This window comes from Peromyscus californicus, unplaced genomic scaffold (genome assembly GCF_007827085.1).
Source record: "Peromyscus californicus insignis strain IS unplaced genomic scaffold, ASM782708v3 Scaffold_6__1_contigs__length_162567912, whole genome shotgun sequence".
NCBI classification, from domain to species: domain Eukaryota; kingdom Metazoa; phylum Chordata; class Mammalia; order Rodentia; family Cricetidae; genus Peromyscus; species Peromyscus californicus.
In genome coordinates this window covers 161,586,043-161,608,296 of record NW_026294584.1, presented here as the reverse complement: position 1 = coordinate 161,608,296, position 22,254 = coordinate 161,586,043, and the positions used below count along the sequence as shown (strand labels likewise).

At 38.8% G+C, this 22,254-nt stretch overlaps 1 protein-coding gene and 2 pseudogenes across 4 annotated transcripts in view; 1 reads left to right on the top strand and 2 right to left on the bottom strand.

Annotated features, from left to right (window-relative positions):
• Positions 1-22,254, top strand: part of Dennd5b (DENN domain containing 5B) — a 148,386-nt gene that overhangs the window by 36,613 nt on the left and 89,519 nt on the right. For all 4 annotated transcript variants that reach the window (XM_052721943.1, XM_052721942.1, XM_052721945.1 and 1 more), the window contains one exon: positions 11,716-12,382. In XM_052721943.1, the coding sequence (XP_052577903.1) occupies positions 11,716-12,382 (667 nt within the window). The remainder of the gene's footprint in view (positions 1-11,715; positions 12,383-22,254) is intronic.
• On the bottom strand, positions 1,547-8,029 carry LOC128099986 (nucleoporin SEH1-like; annotated as a pseudogene).
• On the bottom strand, positions 8,028-8,828 carry LOC128099984 (40S ribosomal protein S3-like; annotated as a pseudogene).

The following is a 22,254-nucleotide window of genomic DNA, read 5'->3' as shown; positions in this document are numbered from 1 at the left end:
TTGCTAGGAATTTGTTTATAAAGCATTTGAATCCAGGTAATATGTTACCCAGTTGTGATTAAAAGTGTCCTTGGAGCCAGCGGTGGTGTTGCACGCCTTTAGTCCCAGCACTTGGGAGGCATAGGCAGGCAGATCTGTGAGTTCGAGGCCAGCCTGGTGTACAGAGTGAGTTCCAGGACAGGCACCAAAACTACACAGAGAAACCCTGTCTTGGGGGAAAAAGTTTCCTTGGGCAGTAAGATGGCTTAGTGGGTGAAAGTACTTGCCATGCAGACCAGATGACATGAGTTCAGGGCTCAATCCCTCCCATAGACGGAGGGAACCAACTCCTGAAAGTTGTCCTCTGACTTCAAAACACATGCACTAGCCAACCCCCATACACCATATGTATGTGCATACAAACAGTAATAATAAATACAGTCTCTAAAGAAATGTCTCCTTTGAGGTTCTTGGAAAGGAGGAAGGTAATATTTTTTTTCAGTGTTCTAGGCAGTTTCCCTACTAGTACTAGACCTTTATCACTTCTATTGCAAACATAATTCAAAAGACCCAAAGTGAACAAATAAGAGATTAGACAAGATGGACACAGAAACTACTGAGGGCAGATTGAGATCTGTGATATTTGTAGTTCTTGGGAATTTCAAAAGTAGGACCAAAAAACATAAGAGGTTCCATTATGCCCTGATTGTAAGGAAAGGAAATTGTTTAATAATGCCTGCTAGGTACTTCAGGTATGTTGTTTTCACATATGCATTATGATGGTTAATTTTTCAGTGTCAGCTTATCTGGATTTGGAATCACTTAGGAGACACACCTCTAGATATGTCTCTGAAGATGTTTGCAGATAGGTTTAACTGGATATAGGTGCCACCATCCCGTGGACTTGTGTCCCAGATTGAATAAAAAGTGAGATAGAGAAAGCAATCTGAGCACCTGAATTTCTCTGTCTGCTTCCTGATGGTGTGTACAAAGTGATCAGCCACCTCTTGTTCCCACTGTCACGTGCTTTACATGCTTTCTTTCCATGGTAGCAGCCCCTCTTACACAGTGAGCCGGAATAAACTCTTCCCTCCTGTCTTTTAGTTGGTGTTCTATTGCTATGAAGAGACACCATAACCAAGGCAACTCTTATAAAAGAACACATTTAGCCGGGCAGTAGTGGCTCACGCCTTTAATCCCAGCACTTGGGAGGCAGAGCCAGGCGGATCTCTGTGAGTTCGAGGCCAGCCTGGTCTACAGAGCGAGATCCAGGAAAGGCACACAGCTACACAGAGAAACCCTGTCTCGAAAAACCAAAAAAAAAAAAAAAAAGAACACATTTAATTGAGTGCTTTCTTACAGTTTCAGAGGTTTAGTCCATTGTTATCATGGCAGGGAGCGTGGAGACATGCAGGCAGGCACTGACACAGTAGCTAAGAGCTACATTCTGATCCATAGGCAGAGAGAAGGAGAGCATCACTGGACCTGGATTGGGCTTTTAAAACCTCAAAGCCCACCCCCAATGACATACTTCCTCCAATAAAGTTATGCCTCCTACTCATTCTAATCTTATAAATAGTGCTACTTCCTGGTGACTAGGCTTCAAATATATGAGCCTATGGGGGCCATTCTTTTTTTTTTTTTTTAAGATTTATTTATTTATTTTATGTATACGAGTGCTCTATCTGCATGTATGCCTTTATGCCAGAGAGGGCATCAGATTCCACCAGAGATGGTTGTGAGCCACCATGTGGTTGCTGGGAATTGAACTCAGGACTTCTGGAAGAGCAGCCAGTACTTTTAACTTCTGAGCCATCTCTCTAGCCCGCTACGGCAGGGGTGGGGGGGCATTCTTACTCAAACCACCATGCTTCCTTAGTGCTAAATGTCAGGTATTTGGTCATAATGAAGAAAAAAGTAATTAATATACATGTTTTATGTATGCCCAATGTGAATTCTCGTCCTTGTTTCATAGATGTTAAGTAACTTGTCCATAATCATGCACTGAATATCTGAACCTTAGTCTAGATCATTCCTTTTTTTTATAGTTCCCAATTTATTTAGAATGTGAGTTTACTTAACTTCACATTAACAATTACATTTTGCTATGTATGCTCTTACATTCTTAATATTTAATTGAAAATAAATTCTTCTCTCATATAATACATCTAACAACAGTTTCCCCTCCCTCCACTCTTCCCAGTTTTCCCTTCCCTCTCCCCCAGATCTACTCTCCCTCCATTTCCCACCAGAAAAGAGCAGGCCTCCAAGAGACAACATCCAAACATGGCAAAATAAGATACAATAAGACAAGGCAAAAACCCTCCTGTCAAGGCTGGACAAGGCAGCCCAATAGGAGGAAAAGGGTCCCAAGAGCAGGCAAAAGAGTCAGAGACACAACTGCTCCCACTGTTAGTCTCATTTTAGGGGCTAAAGATGGTTTAGCAGTTAAGAGCACTTGTTATTCTTGTAGCAGAGGACCCAGGTTCAATTCCAAACACTCACATGGCAGCTCACAACCATCTTTAACTCTAGTTCCAGGGGATCTGAGCCCTCTTCTAAACTCCCCAGACACTAAGAACAAAAATGGTGCACATATGTACATGCAGACAAAACACTCAGACCATAACTAAATAAATAAATGAGTTTTTAATTTTATTTTAATACAAGTTGATGTCTTACATTGCAATAGTAGTAGGTGAAATTCTAATTTAGCCATCAGTGTAGGAGACTGCCTGTTTCCTTAACATTGCAGCTGTGATATTTTATTGACTTCTCCAACACAATATGTCCAAAACTGAATTTTTTTGCATTACTGTCCATTAATCATGTTCACTGAATGGTACAACCATCTAACTTATTGCCTAAACCAAAACACTCTAGATAATCCTTAAAACTTTAACTTTCTTACCTTCTTCCATATACAGTCAGTTGTCTGCTTCTCTTGGTTCCTCTACACCTATCTTGGTCCAGGACCATCAAGAGCTCTTACTTTAGTTTATTAATCACTGTCTAATGGGCTTCTACTCCTGTCTATTCTGTTCTTCCACTAGCTTCTGCTTATGCTGATAGTTCTCTTAGTTTGAGTCTCTTTCCCACGGTGATTTAATTTTTTTAAACCAATTGATTTTAAGGTCAGTGAGATAGCTCAGCAGATAAAGGCACTTGCCACCAAACCTAAAAACTTCAGTTCAGTCTCCAAAACCTGGACTGTAGAAAGACAGTATCAATTCCCAAAAGTTATCCTCTGACCTCTACACCTACACCATAACATGAGTGCAACCACACATGTACATACATACATGTTTTAAAATTATTTATTAATGTTCATATTTATTTGGGTATGTGAGTGCCAGTGCCTGTGTAGACCAGAGATCCGAGTTACAGGCAATTGTGAGCTTCTTGACATGGGTACTGGGAACTGAATTCTGGTCCTCTGCAAGAGCAGTGTTAATGACTTAATGACTAAGCCATTTCTCTAGCACCCATGGTAAATTCTTGTTGATTCTTAAGATTTAATTTTAAATAGAATGTTCTTAGAGGTGTCATTTTTGCATCACCTTCTTAACATTTCATCAGGTCCCTTACTACCCTGTACCTTTTTATAGCCTTATTCCAGCTGCAGTTAAATAATTACATAGTAAGGACTCAAATCTATATCTCTCGTTATAATGTAGATATCACAAGGGACAAAAAATAGTTTCTCTTACTCCTTGCTAGAACTCTAGCTTTCTATATAGTAGTAGATGCTCAAGTGCTGACTAAATGAAGGGATCCCGTTTGCTTATAATTCTCTCTTCCCTGTCCTTGTTTTAGGTGCTGTCCACTACACAACCATCTCTGCTCGCTCCTGGTGCATCTTGAGCACACTGCATAGCAGCTTAGTTTCTATGTCTGTCTTTCATCCTAGATATCAAATCTCTGAAGGAAGGAAGTATTTTCATATTTCTTTTCTAAATCTGATACAATACATAGCAGGAAATAATTATTTACTAAAGAAAAGAGGGAAGGAAGAAGGTTGGAGAGCAAATTGAGCTATTCCATTGGATTTTCTGAATAATTTTTCTTTCATTGGCTAATGAGAAAAAGGATATGGAATGTTAGAATTATAGACATGGAAAGGGGGATTGCTAAAACTCAAGCTAAAAATTGTAACGCCAGCACTTGAGAAGGAGAGGCAGTCATGTTCATTGTCACCCTCATCTTCTCATAGTTAAAGTCCAGCCTGGGCTGTGTGAAACGTTCAAAAACCAACCAACTGACCAAGTAAATAAATAGGTGGAAGAAACAAATTCAATAAAATTCTAGCCAATTTGCCCAGAAGGTGAGATAATTAAGGACACTTGGTCACTCATATTAGAAGATGACTATGGACAGCATTTTCCAATATTTGGTTATAAGACACATCTTATTTTTAGTTATCTTATTGTTAGTTGAAGAGGATATTGTTAGCAAATAACAATATTTGGGGGTTAACAAGAGACTTAAGAGCCATGGTAAGAAAATTGTGATTTATATCTCAGGTTTTCTGAGAGATACAATGTCTTTGTTCTTGGTAATTTATATAATTCTGACTTTTAAAAAGTCATCTTATTTTCCAGTTCACGATTCCCAGAATTATAAATACAAATTTTGCCTTTTTAATTTGTAGAAAGCACTTAAGAAAAATTCTTACATCTGTTATCTGTGGCCTAGGAAGTCTTTCTTCACTTGAATATAATTTTTGGCAAGCTTTTCCTGTAAATGTTTGAATGTGTGCTCAAGAAAGCTACAAACCCTTAACTGAATATTTGGCCACTTTTCAAAAAACACTGTGAGCTTTGATTCTTTAGTTTAGATGGTAGGAAAGCCTGTCCATAAAATTAAGTCTTAGCCTGCCTAGTGACATAACCTTAGCACTTGGAAGATAGAGGTAGAAGGATCAGGAATTCAAGTTCATTCTTGGCTGGCCACATAGACAGTTCATATCCAGACTGGAATACGTGAGACCCTATCAACAAAACAAAACAAAACAAAAACCAGCAATAAAAATAACAACAAAAAAAATGAAAACAAAAAATTAATTTGAATTTGACTTTTTAAAAATATTTATTTATTTTATGTATATGAGTGACCTGTCTTCATGTACAACAGAAGAGAGAATCAGATCCCATAATAGAAGGTTGTGAGCCACCATATGGTTGCAAGGAATTGAACTCAGGACCTCTGGAAGAGCAGCCAGTGCTCTTAACCACTGAGTTGTCTCTCCAGTGCCTGAATTTGACTTTTTTAAAAGTAGTGTCTTTGCATGTCACTACATTTCCATATTGCCTACTTGATATAAAAAAGAAGCTTTGGGGAGCTAGATATGTCTCAGCAATTAAGAGCACTCGCTGCTCTTGCAGAAGACCCAGGTCTAGTTCACAACTGTCTGGAACTCAAGTTCCAGGAGATCTGGTACTCTCTTTAGGCTCTCCTGGGTACCAGGCAGGGACATGGTGTACAGGCATATATACAGGCAATACACTCATGCACATAAAATAAAAATAAATCCTTAAAAAAAATAGAGCTAGGTATGGTAGCAGGCCTTTAATTCTAGCATTTGGGGAGGTAGAAAAAGGATTAGGTGAGTCAGGACCATCTTTGGCCACATAACATGCCTGACTACATAAGATTATGTTTTTAAAATCAGTAAATAAATAAATAAATAAGCAAGATAATTGGCACAGAAATCTGTGATTTGGGTAGGTTTGGCAGATTCTATTCCATTGTGCATTAGAATGACTTACAGACTAAAGAGGGATCTCAGATGAAGACGTGGTACTCACAGGCCTGTTTCCTAGGCTCGGCATATAGCTAGGACTTCTGTCACTGTGCTGTCTCTTCATTTGATGCCATGCAGTGTGACAGCTTTAAGTCAGGCAGTTTTCTTTTTCTTTGCTTTTTTTAATCTATGAAAACACTGATTCAGTTTCAAATTAAAATTATAAAAACCTATCATCTTAGCTTATTTTAGAAAATGGAAGACATATGCCTAAATTTTTCCAGAGGATAAAATATTTTACCTCTTCCCAACTATTTATGATGATATTAACAATTTTACTTTTTAACCCCAAGTTTCAAGAACACTTACAAAAAAATAGTTTTGATGATATTGTCTAAACAAAAAGCCTCTCCATTTATAGTGTCAATAAACTGACTAGTAAAAAAAATATATATACACTGTATTTTTAGCAGTGAGCAGGCTGCTAATGTATCTTGGTAAAGTTCAGGTGGTGCTGGGGAAGAGGAAGAGGAGTTTGCTTTCCATTCCTGTGTGCATGTAACAAGCAGGAAAACATCAGTTACTCCAGCTTGTACTCAGCTGTGCTTTCAGACGGAAGAGCCACTTAATGAGTTTTTAAGATTTGGAGTATTTGAGCTTAGTGAAGGACTTGAGTTTCTCAGCTGAGAACTCCCATTTGCTGGGCTCCCATTACCCTTCAGAATACAGTATACTTCTAATTGTCCATGTAATTAGCTTCCCACAACCTTACATAGCTGTCATCTCCTGAAGATGCCAGTACTGTTCCTGTTATGTCCAACTTACCTGCCATACCTTAGAATTATGTTTACCAAACTGAGCCACAATATGAATTCAAATTTTGTTGGACTACCAGAAGTAAGTTCTTTCCTCACAAGTTTTAATGTGAAAATCCTTACATCTTTGGTTACTATTGCCAGAATGTGGAAAGATCTTCCCAAATTTGGAGCAAATGCAATATCATGAACAGGATCAATGACTGTCATAAGAGTTTCAGCTTTGCATTATTTCTGGTGTTTTCACTGTAATAAAAACTCTGATCTGGGCGGTGGTGGCGAACACCTGTAATCCTAGCACTCGGGAGGCAGAGCTAGGCGTATTTCTGTGAGTTCGAGGCCAGCCTGGTCTACAAAGCGAGTTCCAGGACAGCCAGATCTGTTACACAGAGAAACCCTGTCTTGTAAAAAAACAAAAACAAAAACAAAAACCACCTCTAAACCTCAGCCATTAGACTACTGTTACACTTTCTACAGCTGTCATGGAGGAGTGAGTGCAAGAGCTGGAAGTATTCCAAGAAATACAGCGACAGCTCTTTTTACATGAGATGTCGCTCTTCTGAGACCGCTGGCTGAGACCCATAACATCTGGTGCCTCACATATTCTTACTATACCATCTGCTGAACAGGTTGCTAACATCAACCCCATATGCATGGGAGCAAATTTCACAGTAGTAATGGATGTTCTGCTGTCTACTGGAGTTGTCCTCTGTCCTTGCAGTTTATCATTTTATTCTCCTATTTCTTCCCATACAGCAGCTGTTCAGTCAAAAGAACAGAAGCCCAAACCTGTCCACATGTAGGAAGAGCCCATGTCACACACCACACAGATCTACCGTGTGTCTTCCAACTAATAGTACAATGCCAATCTCCGTTTTCACTTTTATCTCAGACCTTCCTGAGACAGAGGGGAACCACCTCTCCCCAAGGGCACTGGCATTTGTTAAGTGCTGTTAAATATCAACATTCCGGTCTGTTGCTGGAGCAGATGGCCATCTGGCACCTGTGGCAGTTGAAAGACACATCATAGATGATGTCCTTGTGGTCCACTGTGATGCTGCGTACCACAGACATGGCCATCACCACCAGTTTTCTTATTTTTTGCTTCAAGACTTCAGGATGTGTGACCAGCGAGAGGTGGAGCTGCCTTTTTCAGTCTAGTCAGCTATCATGTCACTGCTGTTGAATTTTATTATAGGGCTGATTGAACATTTCCCCTGTGCAAATCCATCTCTTTATTGTTCTTAATATAATAAAAAACTTTAACTGTTTATTCTTATTCAGTCATGGTAGAGCAAAGCCATCCCAAGCCTATATGAGTTTCACACTGTATGATGGAGTTGAGTCAGTGTGACAGACTTGGTTGTCCAGAGATTCAGATAGTTATCTGGCCCTGATTAAAGTTTGCTACTCTAGTATAGGCATTCTAGGTGGCCTGTCTGGATTCAGAAGAAGGGATAAACTCAACCTCTTTTTTTTTTTTTTTTTTTTTGTCTTTGTGAAAATTTTATTAAACGTCTGTACAGGACAACATCCAGCCCAACATCCAACCTCCAACATGTAGCTGCCAAGACCCTGTTATGCTGTAGGCACTGGCTGGGGCATGGCAGGTACCTCTGGCTTCCCACCCTTCTGCTCTGAGATGGGGGTGGTAGGCAAGATTTCGTCTTTAGGTTCCACAATGCTCACGTTATCAGGCAGAGGTTTCTTGGGGCCAGTCTTACCACTTGGGTCCTAGGGCAGCATGATCTTCACTTTGATGCCCAGCACACTTTGTCTCAGGAGCACATGGTGTACAGCAGTGTCAACATAGTAGTTAACAGGTTTCCACTGTGGATCATCAGCCCATCCACAAACTTCATGGACTTGGCCATCTATCCTCGGAGTTTCCCAGACACCACAACCTGGCAGCCCCTGGTCCCACTCTCCATAATGAACCTAAGCACACCATAGGAGGCCCTTTGCACAGCAAGCCCTCCTAGGTGTTTGTAATGAAGAGACTCTCTGTGGCCACCATTTTTGCATAAAGCTCTACGCTGCCCTCAAGGAAGCTGAACCTCTTCTGGACTGTTGTAGTCAGCTCTGATCCGACGACCCTTCTCTCCGAGAACATTCTGTGTTCTGGTGGCTAAGATAATGACTTCTGTTCTGGTTGGAGTAACTCTGACTTCAACTCCAAAGTAGCCATCTGCAGCCAGTCCCCTAGTGAGAAACTCATTCAGTTCAGCTTTGAAGATGCCATTGGCCACAAACTTCCTATTCTTGGAAACCTATACAGCCATCTTGCCGCCCCACACTGCTCCGCACCAACAAAAGGAAAGGTAGACTCAACCTCTTAATGTGGAGCATGGCAAGATTCTTGAAGAGTATATAGAACTAGAAGTACTGTTGGATTTATTATAAAAATATAATCTGCCACAAAGTGAACCATATTTAGGCCTTTTAAAAATCTCTGTTACAAATAATTTAAAATATCTTGTTCTACCCTTCGTTTTAGTAAATAAAAGTTTCATTTTCAAAGTTTTTCTAGGATAAAGCATCATATTTGTTCAAAATAGCAAAAGTGATGTCAGCATCTTCAGGGCTCATCAAAAAGAAACACATCTCGGAGGTTTCTACTCACAAAAACATAGAATCCCTGACTTTCATGACTGGCCTATATGTTGTTGGGTTTTGTTTTTTGTTTTTTGTTTTTAACTCTTTTGCTCTTTTTGCGGGGGCCTGCCACCCAGCTCTCAAATAAATACAAGGAGGCTCTTTCATTCGTTTGTTCTCTCTCTCTCTCTCTCTCTCTCAAATTATGGCACATCTCATTTATACTACAGTATAAATATATTCATATTTCACAAGTTGGTATTTATTGATTCAACAATAGAAAAGGCTATGTCTTTCATTTTCACAATGGAATATGTCAGAATAGGAGGAAAGGAAAATCAAAGTCCTAAATTGTAATTTTTACCAAAAAGCATAGTTTATGAGATTGATACTTGAAAATCAAAACCAATGACATCAAAGCTGCCCACCATGGGATTACTCCTTACTATTAAAATATCTCAGATATAAATTGCATCCAGAAAAGACAGGTTTAATGAAGTCCTGGTGTAGAAGAGAAATAGCTCCATGAAGTGCGCTCTGTATAGTACAGCTATTATCACCCAATGCTAATGTTGGCTAAAGCCAAATTCTCCAATGAAATTAATGTGGTTCATCATTGAGGTTTAGAAAAATGTTGTTAGAAGATGTTCAACAGTATCTGAGTGGAAATTCACTCAGTAGTAGAGCTTTTCTTAAATTAGCTTGTCTACCTTTTGCCTCTGGGATCTTACCTTTCTCTATTTCTGTATATCTTTTCTTTCCTTCTTATTCCGGGTCTGGCTGTGTAGCTGGGTGGCTGACCCCTTTTCTTGTTCCCCTCTTCTGTCTTTTTCTTCTTCTATTTATTCTCTCTGCCTGTCAGTCCTGCCTATCCTTTCTCCTGACTCCTTATTGGCCATTCAGTTCTTTATTCGACTAATCAGGTGTTTTAGACAGGCAAAGTAACAGCTTTCCAGAATTAAACAAATGTAACAAAAGAATGCAACACATCTTTACATCATTAAACAAATGTTCCACAGCATAAACAAATGTAGCACATCTTAAAATAATATTCTACAATACCTGTATGAAGCAGTGTTGGAATATATTAAGAGATTTTTAACAGAGATGCTCAGGGAAAGGGTAAAATAGACCCAAGTATGCATATGGACTTTTCAAGAGAGAATCACACTTAAATATCTTTAAAATAGCCAAATGTGTCTGACTGTGATGATGTGCCCCTTTAATCACAGCATTCAGTAGGCAAAGGCAGAGCCAAGCAGATATCTGTGGGCTTGAGATGAACCTGGTCTACATAGTGAGTTCTAGAACAGCCAGAGCTACATAATGAGACTCTGTTTCAAAAAAACAAAAACCAAAATTAAAATAAAATAAAAGCCAAATACACCATTTTTGGTATCTTGTGACATTGTATCTCAAAGGGTTGCCAAAGAACTTAAAAATGAGATCATAGAGTGATACCTGTGATAGGATTGGGTAGCATTACAGCTTGATAAAGCAAAACCACTCTAGGTCACAAGGACTACAGAGGAAGATAATTTTTAAATTATTTTATGTACATGGGTGTTTTGCCTACATGTATGACTGCACTACATGTATGCCTGGTACCAATGGAGGCCAGAAGAGGGCATAGGATCACCTGGAACCAGAGTGAACAGATTGTTGTAAGCTATAATGTGGGTAATGGAAATCAAATCCTGGGCTTCTAGAAGAGCAACCGGGTGCTCTTAAATGCTGAACCATCACTCCAGCCTCATATGCTGGTATTCTTGATTTTCACATAACAGATACTTCTACCAGACTCTGGAGTATGGGGACTCCTTTCTTTTTTTGTTCTCCTTAATTTTCTGTCTTTTTGTTCTGCATAGGATAACTGTTTTTATTTTTGTTGACTTTTTCACCAAAAGAAGGTCAGGGCTTTTTTTTTTTTTTTTTTTTAAATACTGTGTTACTGAGTCCAAATCAAAGATCTCATTCTCTTTTAAAATTTTAAAAACATTTTACATGTATTTAGTGTGGGGTTTTGTTTGTCTGTGTCTGTCTGTCTGTGTCTGTGTGTGGAAGTCAGACAGCATGCAGGAGACAGCTCTCTGCCTCCCCCAGGGCTGTTCTGGTCATAGAACTCAGACCTGACAGCAACCGCTTTACCTGCTGAGCTCTCTCTCTGGCTCTAGTCCTCTCATTCTTAATAAAACCACACAGTGAATACTTTTCCATGTGTGTGCTTACATTTATTTTTAAAATACATTTATTTATTGTTTGTGTGTGTGCACATGTGTGGAGGTAAGAAGACAACTTGTGGGTCCCAGGAATTGAACCAGGGCTGTGAGACTTGCAGTTAGTTAAGCGCCTTAACTGCTAAGCCAAATTGGCCCCACATCTGTTTCTTGTGAGAATATTTTATCTACATGTAAGTGAAGAACTTACACTATGTTTCTATTTAAAGCTATTGCTAAAGTTAAATCTGGATAGGACTCATCCTTTGGATCCTGTTAAAAAGAAAATCACCCCCCCCCCCCTTTTTTTTCCGGTTTGAAGTTATGCATATACTGCATTCTGATGCTTTTCCCCATTTCTCCACAGCTGTGCATGCCTAAAGGGCTGTCTTTCAGAACACAAGCTGACAATAAAGATCCTCAGTTCCACTCGTTTATAATTACCCGCGAAGATGGTTCTCGCACCTATGGTTTTGTTCTCACTTTTTATGAAGAGGTTACAAGTAAGCAAATCTGTACAGCAATGCAGACACTGTACCAGATGCATAATGCAGAGCAATACAGCAGTGTGTATGCTTCATCCTCTTGCAGTATGGACTCACTGGCAAGTAGTATTGATGAGGGAGATGCAACTTCTCTTTTGAAACTCCAGCGATACAACTCTTACGACATCAACAGAGACACCTTGTATGTTTCAAAAAGTATATGCTTGATCACACCTCTGCCTTTCATGCAAGCCTGCAAGAAATTCCTCCTCCAGCTTTACAAGGCAGTTACCTCACAGCAGCCACCACCCTTGCCGCTTGAGAGCTACATCCATAATATTCTCTATGAGGTACCCCTTCCACCTCCTGGGAGGTCACTGAAATTTTATGGTGTTTATGAACCTGTCATCTGCCAGAGGCCTGGGCCCAGTGAACTCCCTCTATCTGACTACCCTCTTCGAGAGGCCTTTGAGCTCCTGGGATTGGAGAACCTAGTTCAAGTGTTTACCTGTGTTCTTTTAGAGATGCAGATCCTTCTCTACTCACAAGGTAGGTATCCTTCGCACTTCATTTTCTAAAAGCAAGTACTTATGCCCTGAACTACTTTATTTCATTGTAGAATCAATTAATGATCCTAAGTCTCTTTTGTTTCGCATAAAAAGGATAGGCTTGAGTGAGATGAAAAACTATAGATTGTTTCTATTTGACGTGACAGTGGCTGCAGAGATAAACAGGAAGTAATTGAAAGTGTTGTGTTGACTAGTTTGGGTGTATTTTTTTTTTAATGAAAACAACTCTTTATCCACAACATATAATCATTAGATGCATTGAAACCTGTTACTATACATGACTAATGGACTTTCTTTCTTTACAAATTGGCAGAGTTTTACATGAAAATTCAGGGTGCATTTGAAAGCAATAAATGTAATGTTTACTCTGCAGCTTCCTGAGGCAGACAACTTTGGACATCTGCCTGTAGGAATAAGAAAGAAAAGATGTGCGGGTGGGAAACAGATATGACTGCTCCAGACCTAGCAACAGATCTGCTAGAGTTGTATGTAGTTGTGTTTTTAACCTCCAAGTCCCAGAAGGTATTATCTTTATTGTATCTTTTATTCAAAGTTCTCCCAACACAGATTTAGTTAAGATACTAACAAGTTTTGTTTCACTAGTACATTTTTGATGACTGATACTGAGCCTAGACTAGGATACCTGTTTCCATCTGAATATGAATTTACAGAAGAAATAGAGATGTTGTGTCATAATAGATACTGAGTTGTAGGAAATTGTAAACTAGCTGTGTGCACTGTTGAAACTTTGGAAAATATGGCACAGCTATTTGGATTAGCATTTTGCTAGTTTGTATTTAGGCTGGCAGCATTGTAGAACAGTCTCCCTACTGCTACTGTTGTGTTTATTTTTTCACTTTCCTTTTTTATTTTTCTATTTTAAATTATAAGTGAAACTGAGACAAGCAGGCTATATTTATGCTTTCCCATCTTGTGTGTGTGTTGACACTATTTGTGTATTGACAGCCCTTCATGAGGCTTCTCAGTTTATCCTACATAATAGCTTTTGATAATATGTTCAGTGTTGCTTTTTTGTTATCAGGGAGTTCTCTAATGGCTTATCTAAGTTCTTTATGTTCCTTTTGCTCTCATTTTCTTAGTGCTCATCATTACCTATTTATTACCTGCACGAAGCTTTCTTAACTCTTTTCCCTGGAGAGATGGTAGAATTGGAGAGTTGCAGCATGATGTCAGCTCTCAGTGTCAGATTTTAGACCATTTCAGATTTCAGATTTTAGGATTAGAAATGTTTAAACAGGGTGGAGAAATGGCTCAGTGGTTAAGAGCCAGGTATTCTTGCTGGTCTTGCCGATGACCTAGGTTTGATTCCTAGCACTCACATTGCAGCTCACAACTGCCCATAACTCCAGTTCCAGGTGATCTAAGACCTTCTTTTGATCTCCAGGGGCACCAGGCACACATGGAGCACAGACATACATTCGAGCAAACCACTCATACTCATAAAAGAAAATAATCTTTTTTAAAACATTTAACCGGTATTGGTTTTAGAAATCATAAATGCTTTGTTTCAAATCTCTGTTCTGCCCCTTATTAACTATAAGTGCTGTGGGTGACTGACTTAATTAATTTTCAGAAGTGCTGGTCCCCTTGTCTCTCTGGGATGTTTTTGCCACCCACCCCTGATTAATTGTGAAAGGTAAATGAGAAGACCTAGCTGGAATTTTTAGACTGTGTTTGGTGTTCCTTTATTCAGGGGGAAATGAGACACAGGGCAGCTAAGTAATCATAGCACAAGTAAGTAATGGAGTAGTTCCAAAAATTAGGCTTATATCAGTCTCTCTCCAGATAACTAAACCATGTTGGTAACCATACTGGATCTACGCGTAATATTTCCTTACCCGTCTTAATACTTAATTTTTAAATTACTTACTCATTATCCAGCTACATGATAAATATATCATACTAAATGTTTGCAGAGTATGAAATGAAAGCTTTGTGTAAATGCAGTTTTGGTGGTTTTTAACATTAATAATGTCTCTCCCTTTAGAGAAAGACATTTAAGTGAACACAATTTTAAAAGAGTCATTATGTTATTTGCACTCTGGTGCCCGTTTTTGCCCTTTGTGATACTGTGTAAGGGGGTTTTAAGGATATTTAAAATTAAAGGTTCTTCAAGAACCAAATAATTACTTGTGAAAATCCAAAGTGAATCTAAGTAGATGGATTTCAATGATGAAAGTGTTCATTAAACTGATTTGAAATTTTAGTTCACAATTTATTTAGACAGATTCAGTCTATTATCTAGAGAGCCATTCTATCACAGTCTTTTTTTAATGATAATTGGCTATAAATTTTTAAGTAGAGAATGCATCTAGGAAGTCAAGGCTCTTTCCTAGTACCTTATATCAGAAGAAGAATGTCTGAAGGTTACATGAAGCCAGACATTGTAAGGTAGGAGTATGGTCCTCTTTTCAAAAGAATAGTGGAAATATAAAAGATGGAGAATTTAAACACCAGTGTCTAACTTTTGGTACCAATAATTAAAGCCTCCAGAACACTTCTGGGTCTTGCTTACTTACCTCCTTTGGCTCTTCACAAAGAAAATAAGCAGTTACTGCCACCCACACAACCCTTGTTCCTGTTCTATGTGCCTCTGCAAGGCTCCTCAACCAGTTCTTCAGTCTTCTCCTTTACTAGTTGTTGGAAAGTAGAAGCTACTTGTTTTCTTGAAACTGTTGGAAGTCTTTTAATTTACATATTGCTAGTCATACCAAAGTAGATCTCATTTATTGGTTATAGTTTATCAATCATAAAAAACAAACCTAATATTTTGGTAGAAAGAAACTATGTTTCCATGACCTTGACCCAAAAAGTAATACAATTTAACCAGCTTTGACTAATATTTTAGTATTACTAGATTTGAGGTGGGTGGCGGGAGTTGCCACCCACCTCAAATCTAGTTGCTTTGAACATGCTAGGCAAGTGTTCTACCAGTGAGCACATCTCCACCTACTATTAGACTTATTTTATGTTAAACATAACCTTAGTGTCATTAAAATTGTTTCTCTGTGTAACAGCCCTGGCTGTCCTGGAACTCACTCTGTAGACCAGGCTGGCCTTGAACTCAGAAGTCTGCTTGCCTCTGCCTCCTAAGTGCTGGGATTAAAGGTGTGCACCACCACTGTCTGGCATTTGTCTTTGTCTTTTTTCTTTTTTTTTTTTTTTTAAGATAGGGTCTCATGTGGCCCTGGCTGGCTTTGAGCTCACTATATATCTGAGGATCACCTTAAACTCCTAATTCTCATTTCTCTACTTCCTAAGTGCTGGGGTTACAGGCATTCATTGCCATGTCTAGCTCTATTTGTTGTTTTTAAAGCAGTAAAGAAGATTTTTTTCAAGCCAATTGTGATAGCTATCTGGGACTATCCTCTGCAAGCATGCCTTTAATAGTCTGATTTTACACTGCCCATCTATCTGACCATATGACAGAGTTATAAGTTAGTAAAGATTCAGATGTAAAGGTCTTTACCATTGTATCTGCTCTTTTATCACTGCTAGAGAAACAACATGTGATTTAGTCAATCCACTGAGCTGATTTGTTTTTAGCTTGCTCAGTTGTCATAATGACCTTCAAAACAAGATATGTTCATTTGCTTTGGAGCTGCCATCGATAAACCAAGTAGCCCTTTGTTGCCTGTTGAGAGGTGTCATGTCCAAGTGACAATGGAACCTGGCAGATTCTCGCACAATTCCAGCCAGTCCTACAGAAAAAGAGATGCTCTGCATTATATGAATCTCTTTGCATGCCAGTGTTAATGAGATACAATATAAACTATCTCCATTTTATTATGTAACTTTCCTTCAGAGAGTTTTTCTGACCTTACATGATACCATGAATATTTCAAATTATAAGATTTTATGTACTTCAGTAATGGGGACCATTTGACTTAATATCCAATTGCAAACTCATAGTTGCTCCTCTAATGGAAATTCTGTAGTCCATTGCCCCTACAGTAGTTACTAGGAAATATAGATATTTAGTCTAGTCTCCATAGTTGTTTCGTGGAGAATTTGTGTGTATCAGCACTGCAGCTTCTCGTTTACATTGTTTGCTCAGGAAGTCTTATTCATTCCCATTTAGCATGTCTAATTAGTATGGCTTGAAAAGTGAATTTATATAATGTCTGTCCCATAATAGTACATACTACATAGAGAAAGTGTTCCCATAAAGCATTCATCTAAACCCTGTTTAAATATTCTAATTCACTTTAGACTTCTACCTTAATTCCATCAACCCTAACTTTTTGTTTGTTTAGTTTTTCAAGACAGGGTTTCTCTGTATAGCCCTGCCTGCCCTAAAACTCACTATGTAGATCAGGCTGGCCTTGAACTCAAAGATCCACCTGCTTCTGCCTGCTGAGTACTGGGATTAAAGGTGTGTACCACCATTACCCAGTGTAACCCTAACATTTTAAATCCTATCATATTAATTATAGCCTGTGATAACAGATTTTAGTACCGTACTATATGAGACACCTTTGTAAAGCTGTTCCAGAAATGTCTTTTTTCTACCCTGACCATTTCTATGAGCCTGTGTATTAGCCTCTTATAAGGGGTTGTGCCAAGGGACACTAGACCTTTTGTCTTTCCTGAATGTTGATTATGGCCCAAAGAGGCTGTAATTTATGTTTTTATTTGATTTTTATTATTTTTTAGTTTATGCTTATGGATATTTTCTGTGTGTATATATGCACCACATGTATACAGTGCTCAAGAGGCCAGAAGAGGGTGTCAGATCCTTTGGAACTGAAGTTACAGGCAGTGTAAGCTGCCACATGTGGATGCTAGGAATCAAGCCCAGTTCCTCTAGAAGGGTAGCCAGTGCTCCTAACCACAGAGCTGTCTCTCCAGTCCTAAATTCATGTTTCTTGTTGAAAACTGGCTTCTAGCACTTTAAATTCTCCAAACTGAGACAAAAAAGAAAGAAAGAGAGAAAGAAAGAAAGAAAAGAAAAACTAAACAAAACTTGATTGGGCTCCTTAATAGTGAAAACTTATCAAGTGTTTTTATTATTAACTAAATTATCTTAACTAAAATTATATTAACTTATATAAGTTATACTAACTGAAAAAACTTTAGTTAATCTGCCTTCCAGAGTGCTGTTAAGACCCTTGTTTAAAAGCTGAGTGGTGGTGGTGTACATCTTTAGTCCCAGCACTCCAGAGGCAGAATCAGGCAGATCTCTGAGTTTGAGGCCAAGCCTGGTCTACAAAAAGTTCCAGGACAGTCAGAGCTACACAGAGAAACCCTGTCTCAAGAAACCAAAAACAAAACAAAAAAAGTCCATGTTTAAATCTTATCAACATCTTTTATTTGACATTTTTAATTAATTTATTTTATGTCTTATTTATTCCCTTACAATTTCATTACATTGACAGATTTTCATATGTTGAACCATCCTTGCATCCCTGGGATGAAACCTACTTGGTCATGGTGGATAATTTTTTTGATGTGTTCTTGGATTCAGTTTGCCAATATTTTGTTGAATATTTTTGCATCAATGTTCATGAGGGAGATTGGTCTGTAATTCTCTTTCTTTGTTGCATCTTTGTATGGTATCAGGGTAATTGTAGCCTCATAGAAGGAGTTTGGTAATGTTCCTTCTGTTTCTATTGTGTGGAACAATTTGAAGAGTATTGGAATTAGTTCTTCTTTGAAAATCTGGTAGAATTCTGCACTGAAACCATCTGGTTCTGGGCTTTTTTTGGTTGGAAGACTTTTGATGACTGTTTCTATTTCTTTAGGGGTTATTGGTCTATTTAAATAGTTTATCTGGTCTTGATTTAACTTTGGTATATGGTATCTATCCAGAAAATTGTCCGTTTCTTCCAGATTTTCCAATTTTGTGGAGTACAGGTTTTTGAAGCATGACCTGATGATTCTCTGGATTTCCTCATTGTCTGTTGTTATGTCTCCTTTTTCATTTCTGATTTTGTTAATTTGGATGCTCTCTCTTTGCCTTTTGGTTAATTTGACTAGGGGTTTGTCTATCTTGTTAATTTTTTCAAAGAACCAATTCTTTGTTTCATTGATTTTATTTTTTGTATTATTCTCTTGGCTTCTATTTCATTGATTTCAGCCCTCAATTTGATTATTTCCTGGAATTTATTCCTCCTGGGTGAGTTTGTTTCTTTTTGTTCTACAGCTTTCAGGTGTGCTGTTCAGTCATTGGTATGAGATTTCTCCATCTTCTTTATGTGTGCATTTAGAGCTATGAATTTCCTCTTAGCACTGCTTTCATAGTGTCCCATAAGTTTGGGTATGTTGTACTTTCATTTTCATTGAATTCTAGGAAATCTTTAATTTCTTTCTTTATTTCTTCTTTGACCCCTTGGTGTTTCAGGTGGGCATTATTCAGTTTCCATGAGATTGTAGGCTTTCTATAATTTTTGTTGTTGAAATCTAAAAAGCTTTTAAGGCATGGTGATCTGATAAGATACAGGAGGTGATTCCGATGTTTTTGTATCTGTTGAGATTTGCTTTGTGACCGAGCATGTGGTCAATTTTTGAGAAGGTTCCATGGGGTGCTGAGAAGAAGGTATATTCTTTTGTGTTAGGATGGAATGTTCTGTAGATATCTGTTAAGTCCATTTGAGTCATAACATCTGTTAGGTCCTTTATTTCTTTATTAAGTTTCAGTCTGGTAGATCTGTTTTTTTGGTGAGAGTGTTGTGTTGAAATCTCCCACTACTAATGTGTGGGGTTTGATATATGATTTAAGCTTTAGTAATGTTTCTTTTATGAATGTGGGTGCCTTGTATTTGGGGTATAAATGTTCAGAATGGGACTTCATCTTAGTAGATTTTTCCTGTAATAAATATGTAATGTCCATCCTGATCTCTTTCGATTGATTTTAGTTTGAAGTCTGTTTTATTAGATATTAGGATAGCTACACACCAGCTTGCTTCTTAGGTCCATTTGATTGGAAAGCCTTTTCCCAGCCTTTTACTCTGAGGTAGTGTCTGTCTTTGAAGTTAAGGTGTGTTTCTTGTATGCAGCAGAAGGATGGATCCTGTTTTCATATCCATTCTGTTAGTCTGTGTCTTTTTATGGGTGAGTTGAGACCATTGATATTGATGGATATTAATGACCTGTGATTGTTAATTCCTGTTATTTTTTTTTTTTTGTGGTAGTGTTGCATTTTCCTTCTTTGGTATTTGTTGGTGTGGGATTATCTGTTGCTTGAGTTTTCATGGGTGTGTTTAACTTCCTTAGGTTGGATTTTTCCTTCTAGTGTTTTCTGTAGGGCTGGATTTGTGGATAGATATTGTTTAAATCTGGTTTTATCATGGATTATTTTGTTTACTCCGTCTATGATGATTGAGAGTTTTGCTGGGTATAATAGTCTGGGTTGGCCTCCGTGGTCTCTTAGTGTCTGCATAACATTTGTCCAGGACCTTCTAGCTTTCATAGTCTCTATTGAGAAGTCTGGTGTTATTCTTATGGGTATGCCTTTGTATGTTATTTGGTCTTTTTCCTTTGCAGCTCCTAATATTTTTTCTTTCTTCTGTATGTTTAGTGTTTTGATTATTATGTGGTGAGGGAACTTTTTTTTTTTATCTAACCTGTTCGGTGTTCTGTAAGCTTCTTGTATCTTCATAGGTATTTCATTCTTTAGGTTAGGAAAGTTTTCTTCTATGATTTTGTTGAATATATTTTCTGTGCCTTTGAGTTGGTATTCTTCTCCTCCTTCTATCCCTATTATTCTTAGGTTTGGTCTTTTTCATAGTGTCCCAAATTTCTTGGACATTTTGTGTTATGACTTTTTTGTCTTTAGTGTTTTATTTGTTTGATGAATCTATTTTCTCTATTGTGTCTTCAACATCAGAGATTCTGTGTTCCATCTCTTGCATTCGGTTGGTTATGCTTGCTTCTGTAGTTCCTGTTTGTTTAGTCAGTATTTCTATTTCCAGCATTCCCTCAGTTTGTGTTTTCTTTATTGTCTCAATTTCAATTTTCAAATCTTGAATTGTTTCCTTCATCTGTTTAATTACTTTTTCTTGGCTTTCTTTGATTTCTTCCAATTTTTTGTTTTTTTTTTTTTTCTTCCATTTCTTTAAGGGAATTTTTTATTTCCTCTTTAAGGGAGTTTTTCATTTCCTCTTTAATGGAGTTTTTCATTTCCTCTTTAAGGGAGTTTTTCATTTCTTCTTTAAGGGCCTCTATCATCTTAAAGTCATTTTTAGGATTGATTTCTTCTGCTTCTTCTGCCTTGGTATGTTCAGGTCTTGCAGGTGTAGAATCACTAGGTTCTGGTGTTATCATATAGGTCTTTATGTTGTTGCCTGTATTTTTGCACTGGCATCTACTCATCTCTTCCTCAGCTTGGTACAGGTGGTGTCTGTGTCTGTAGGTGCCTCTCTTGTTCTAATTGATAGTCTTGGTTCACTAGGAGTTCTTGGTTAAATCCGTGTTATTGGGCTCTGTTTCTTTGTCAGCAGCTTAGTCCAATCAGTGTTAGTGGGTTCTGTCTCAGGGAGCAGTTGTTCCCAGTTGGTGCAGGGTGTGCTTATGGTTTCAGTGGTTGTTAGGTTCGTAGGGTTTTGGTTTTGTTTTGTTTGTTTTTTTGTTTTGGGTTTTTTTTTTTTTTTTTTGGTGGGGGAGCAGGGAAAGGTAGCTATCTGGTCCCTGGGACTCTGATGGTTAGGGCCTAGGGGCTAGAGACCTGATCACTGGTCTGGAGATGGGGGCTTACCTGCTCCCAGTCGGTGTAGGGTGGGCTTATGATTCTGGTGATCTGGTTCGGTGGCTGGGCGGCGCCTTCTTTTGTGTTCTCAGGTCACGTTTTGCTCATTCGTCAACTCCTCAGCTGACCTTGTTTCCTCAGACTAGGATTCTGAATCCTCTCCCGAATGGATCTCAGCTGAGCAGGTTGTTTAGTAGGGTAATCTCACCAACACCTCCAAGTTGTTGGGTTTCACAGGTGGGCAGCTGGGCCCTGGGTTGGCCTCGGGCAGAATGTTCGGAGCCGTTCTGGTCGTGTCCCAAGGAAATGACTCCTTCCCTGGGTGCTGGGATTAAAGGCGTCCCTGTTCCAAGCTCTTAATCTCTTTGTTTTCACTAACTCCTCAGCAGGTAATAGCTCAGTTTCTGGTCATTACATCTCTGCTGCCGCTGCCGCTCTGCCTGCCTCTGTCACCGCTCTGCCTGCCTCTGCCGCTGCTCTGTCTACCTCTGCCCCCTTACAATTTCATACATGTATACAATATGTCTTGATTTTTTTTATTTGTTTAGTTTATGTGTATGAGTGTTTTGCCTGCATATATGTCTGTGTACCACCAATGCCCATGGAGGCCAGAACAGGGCATTGGGTCCCTGGAATGGAGTTACAGATAGTTGTGAGCTGCCATGTGGGTGCTGGAATTGAACTCAGGTCCTCTGGAAGAACAGCCAGTGCTCTTAACCTCTGAGCCATCTCTCTAGTTTCATGTATCTTCATTAAAAATTACTTTTATTACTTCTGCGTGGACAGGTGTTTTGCCTACATGTGTATCTGTGCATTATGTGCGTACCTGGTACCCAGGGAAGGCAGAGGAGGGCATCAGATCCCCCGGAACTGGAGTTAGAGACAGTTGTGAGCCTCTTTGTGGGTGTTGGGAATCGAACCCAGGTCCTCTGCAAGAGCAGCCAGTGCTCTTAACCACCGAGCCATCTCTCTAGTCCCCAGTCCAATGTATCTTGATCTTATCCACTCCTAGCTCATCTCTCTTCCTACAACACTCCCAAGCAGGTTCCCTTCCCATATTTATATTTCTCTTTCCCTCCCCTCCTCTTCCTTCTCCTCTGTTCTCTCTCTCGCCTCTCCTCCCTTTATCCTTCCTCCCTTCCTTC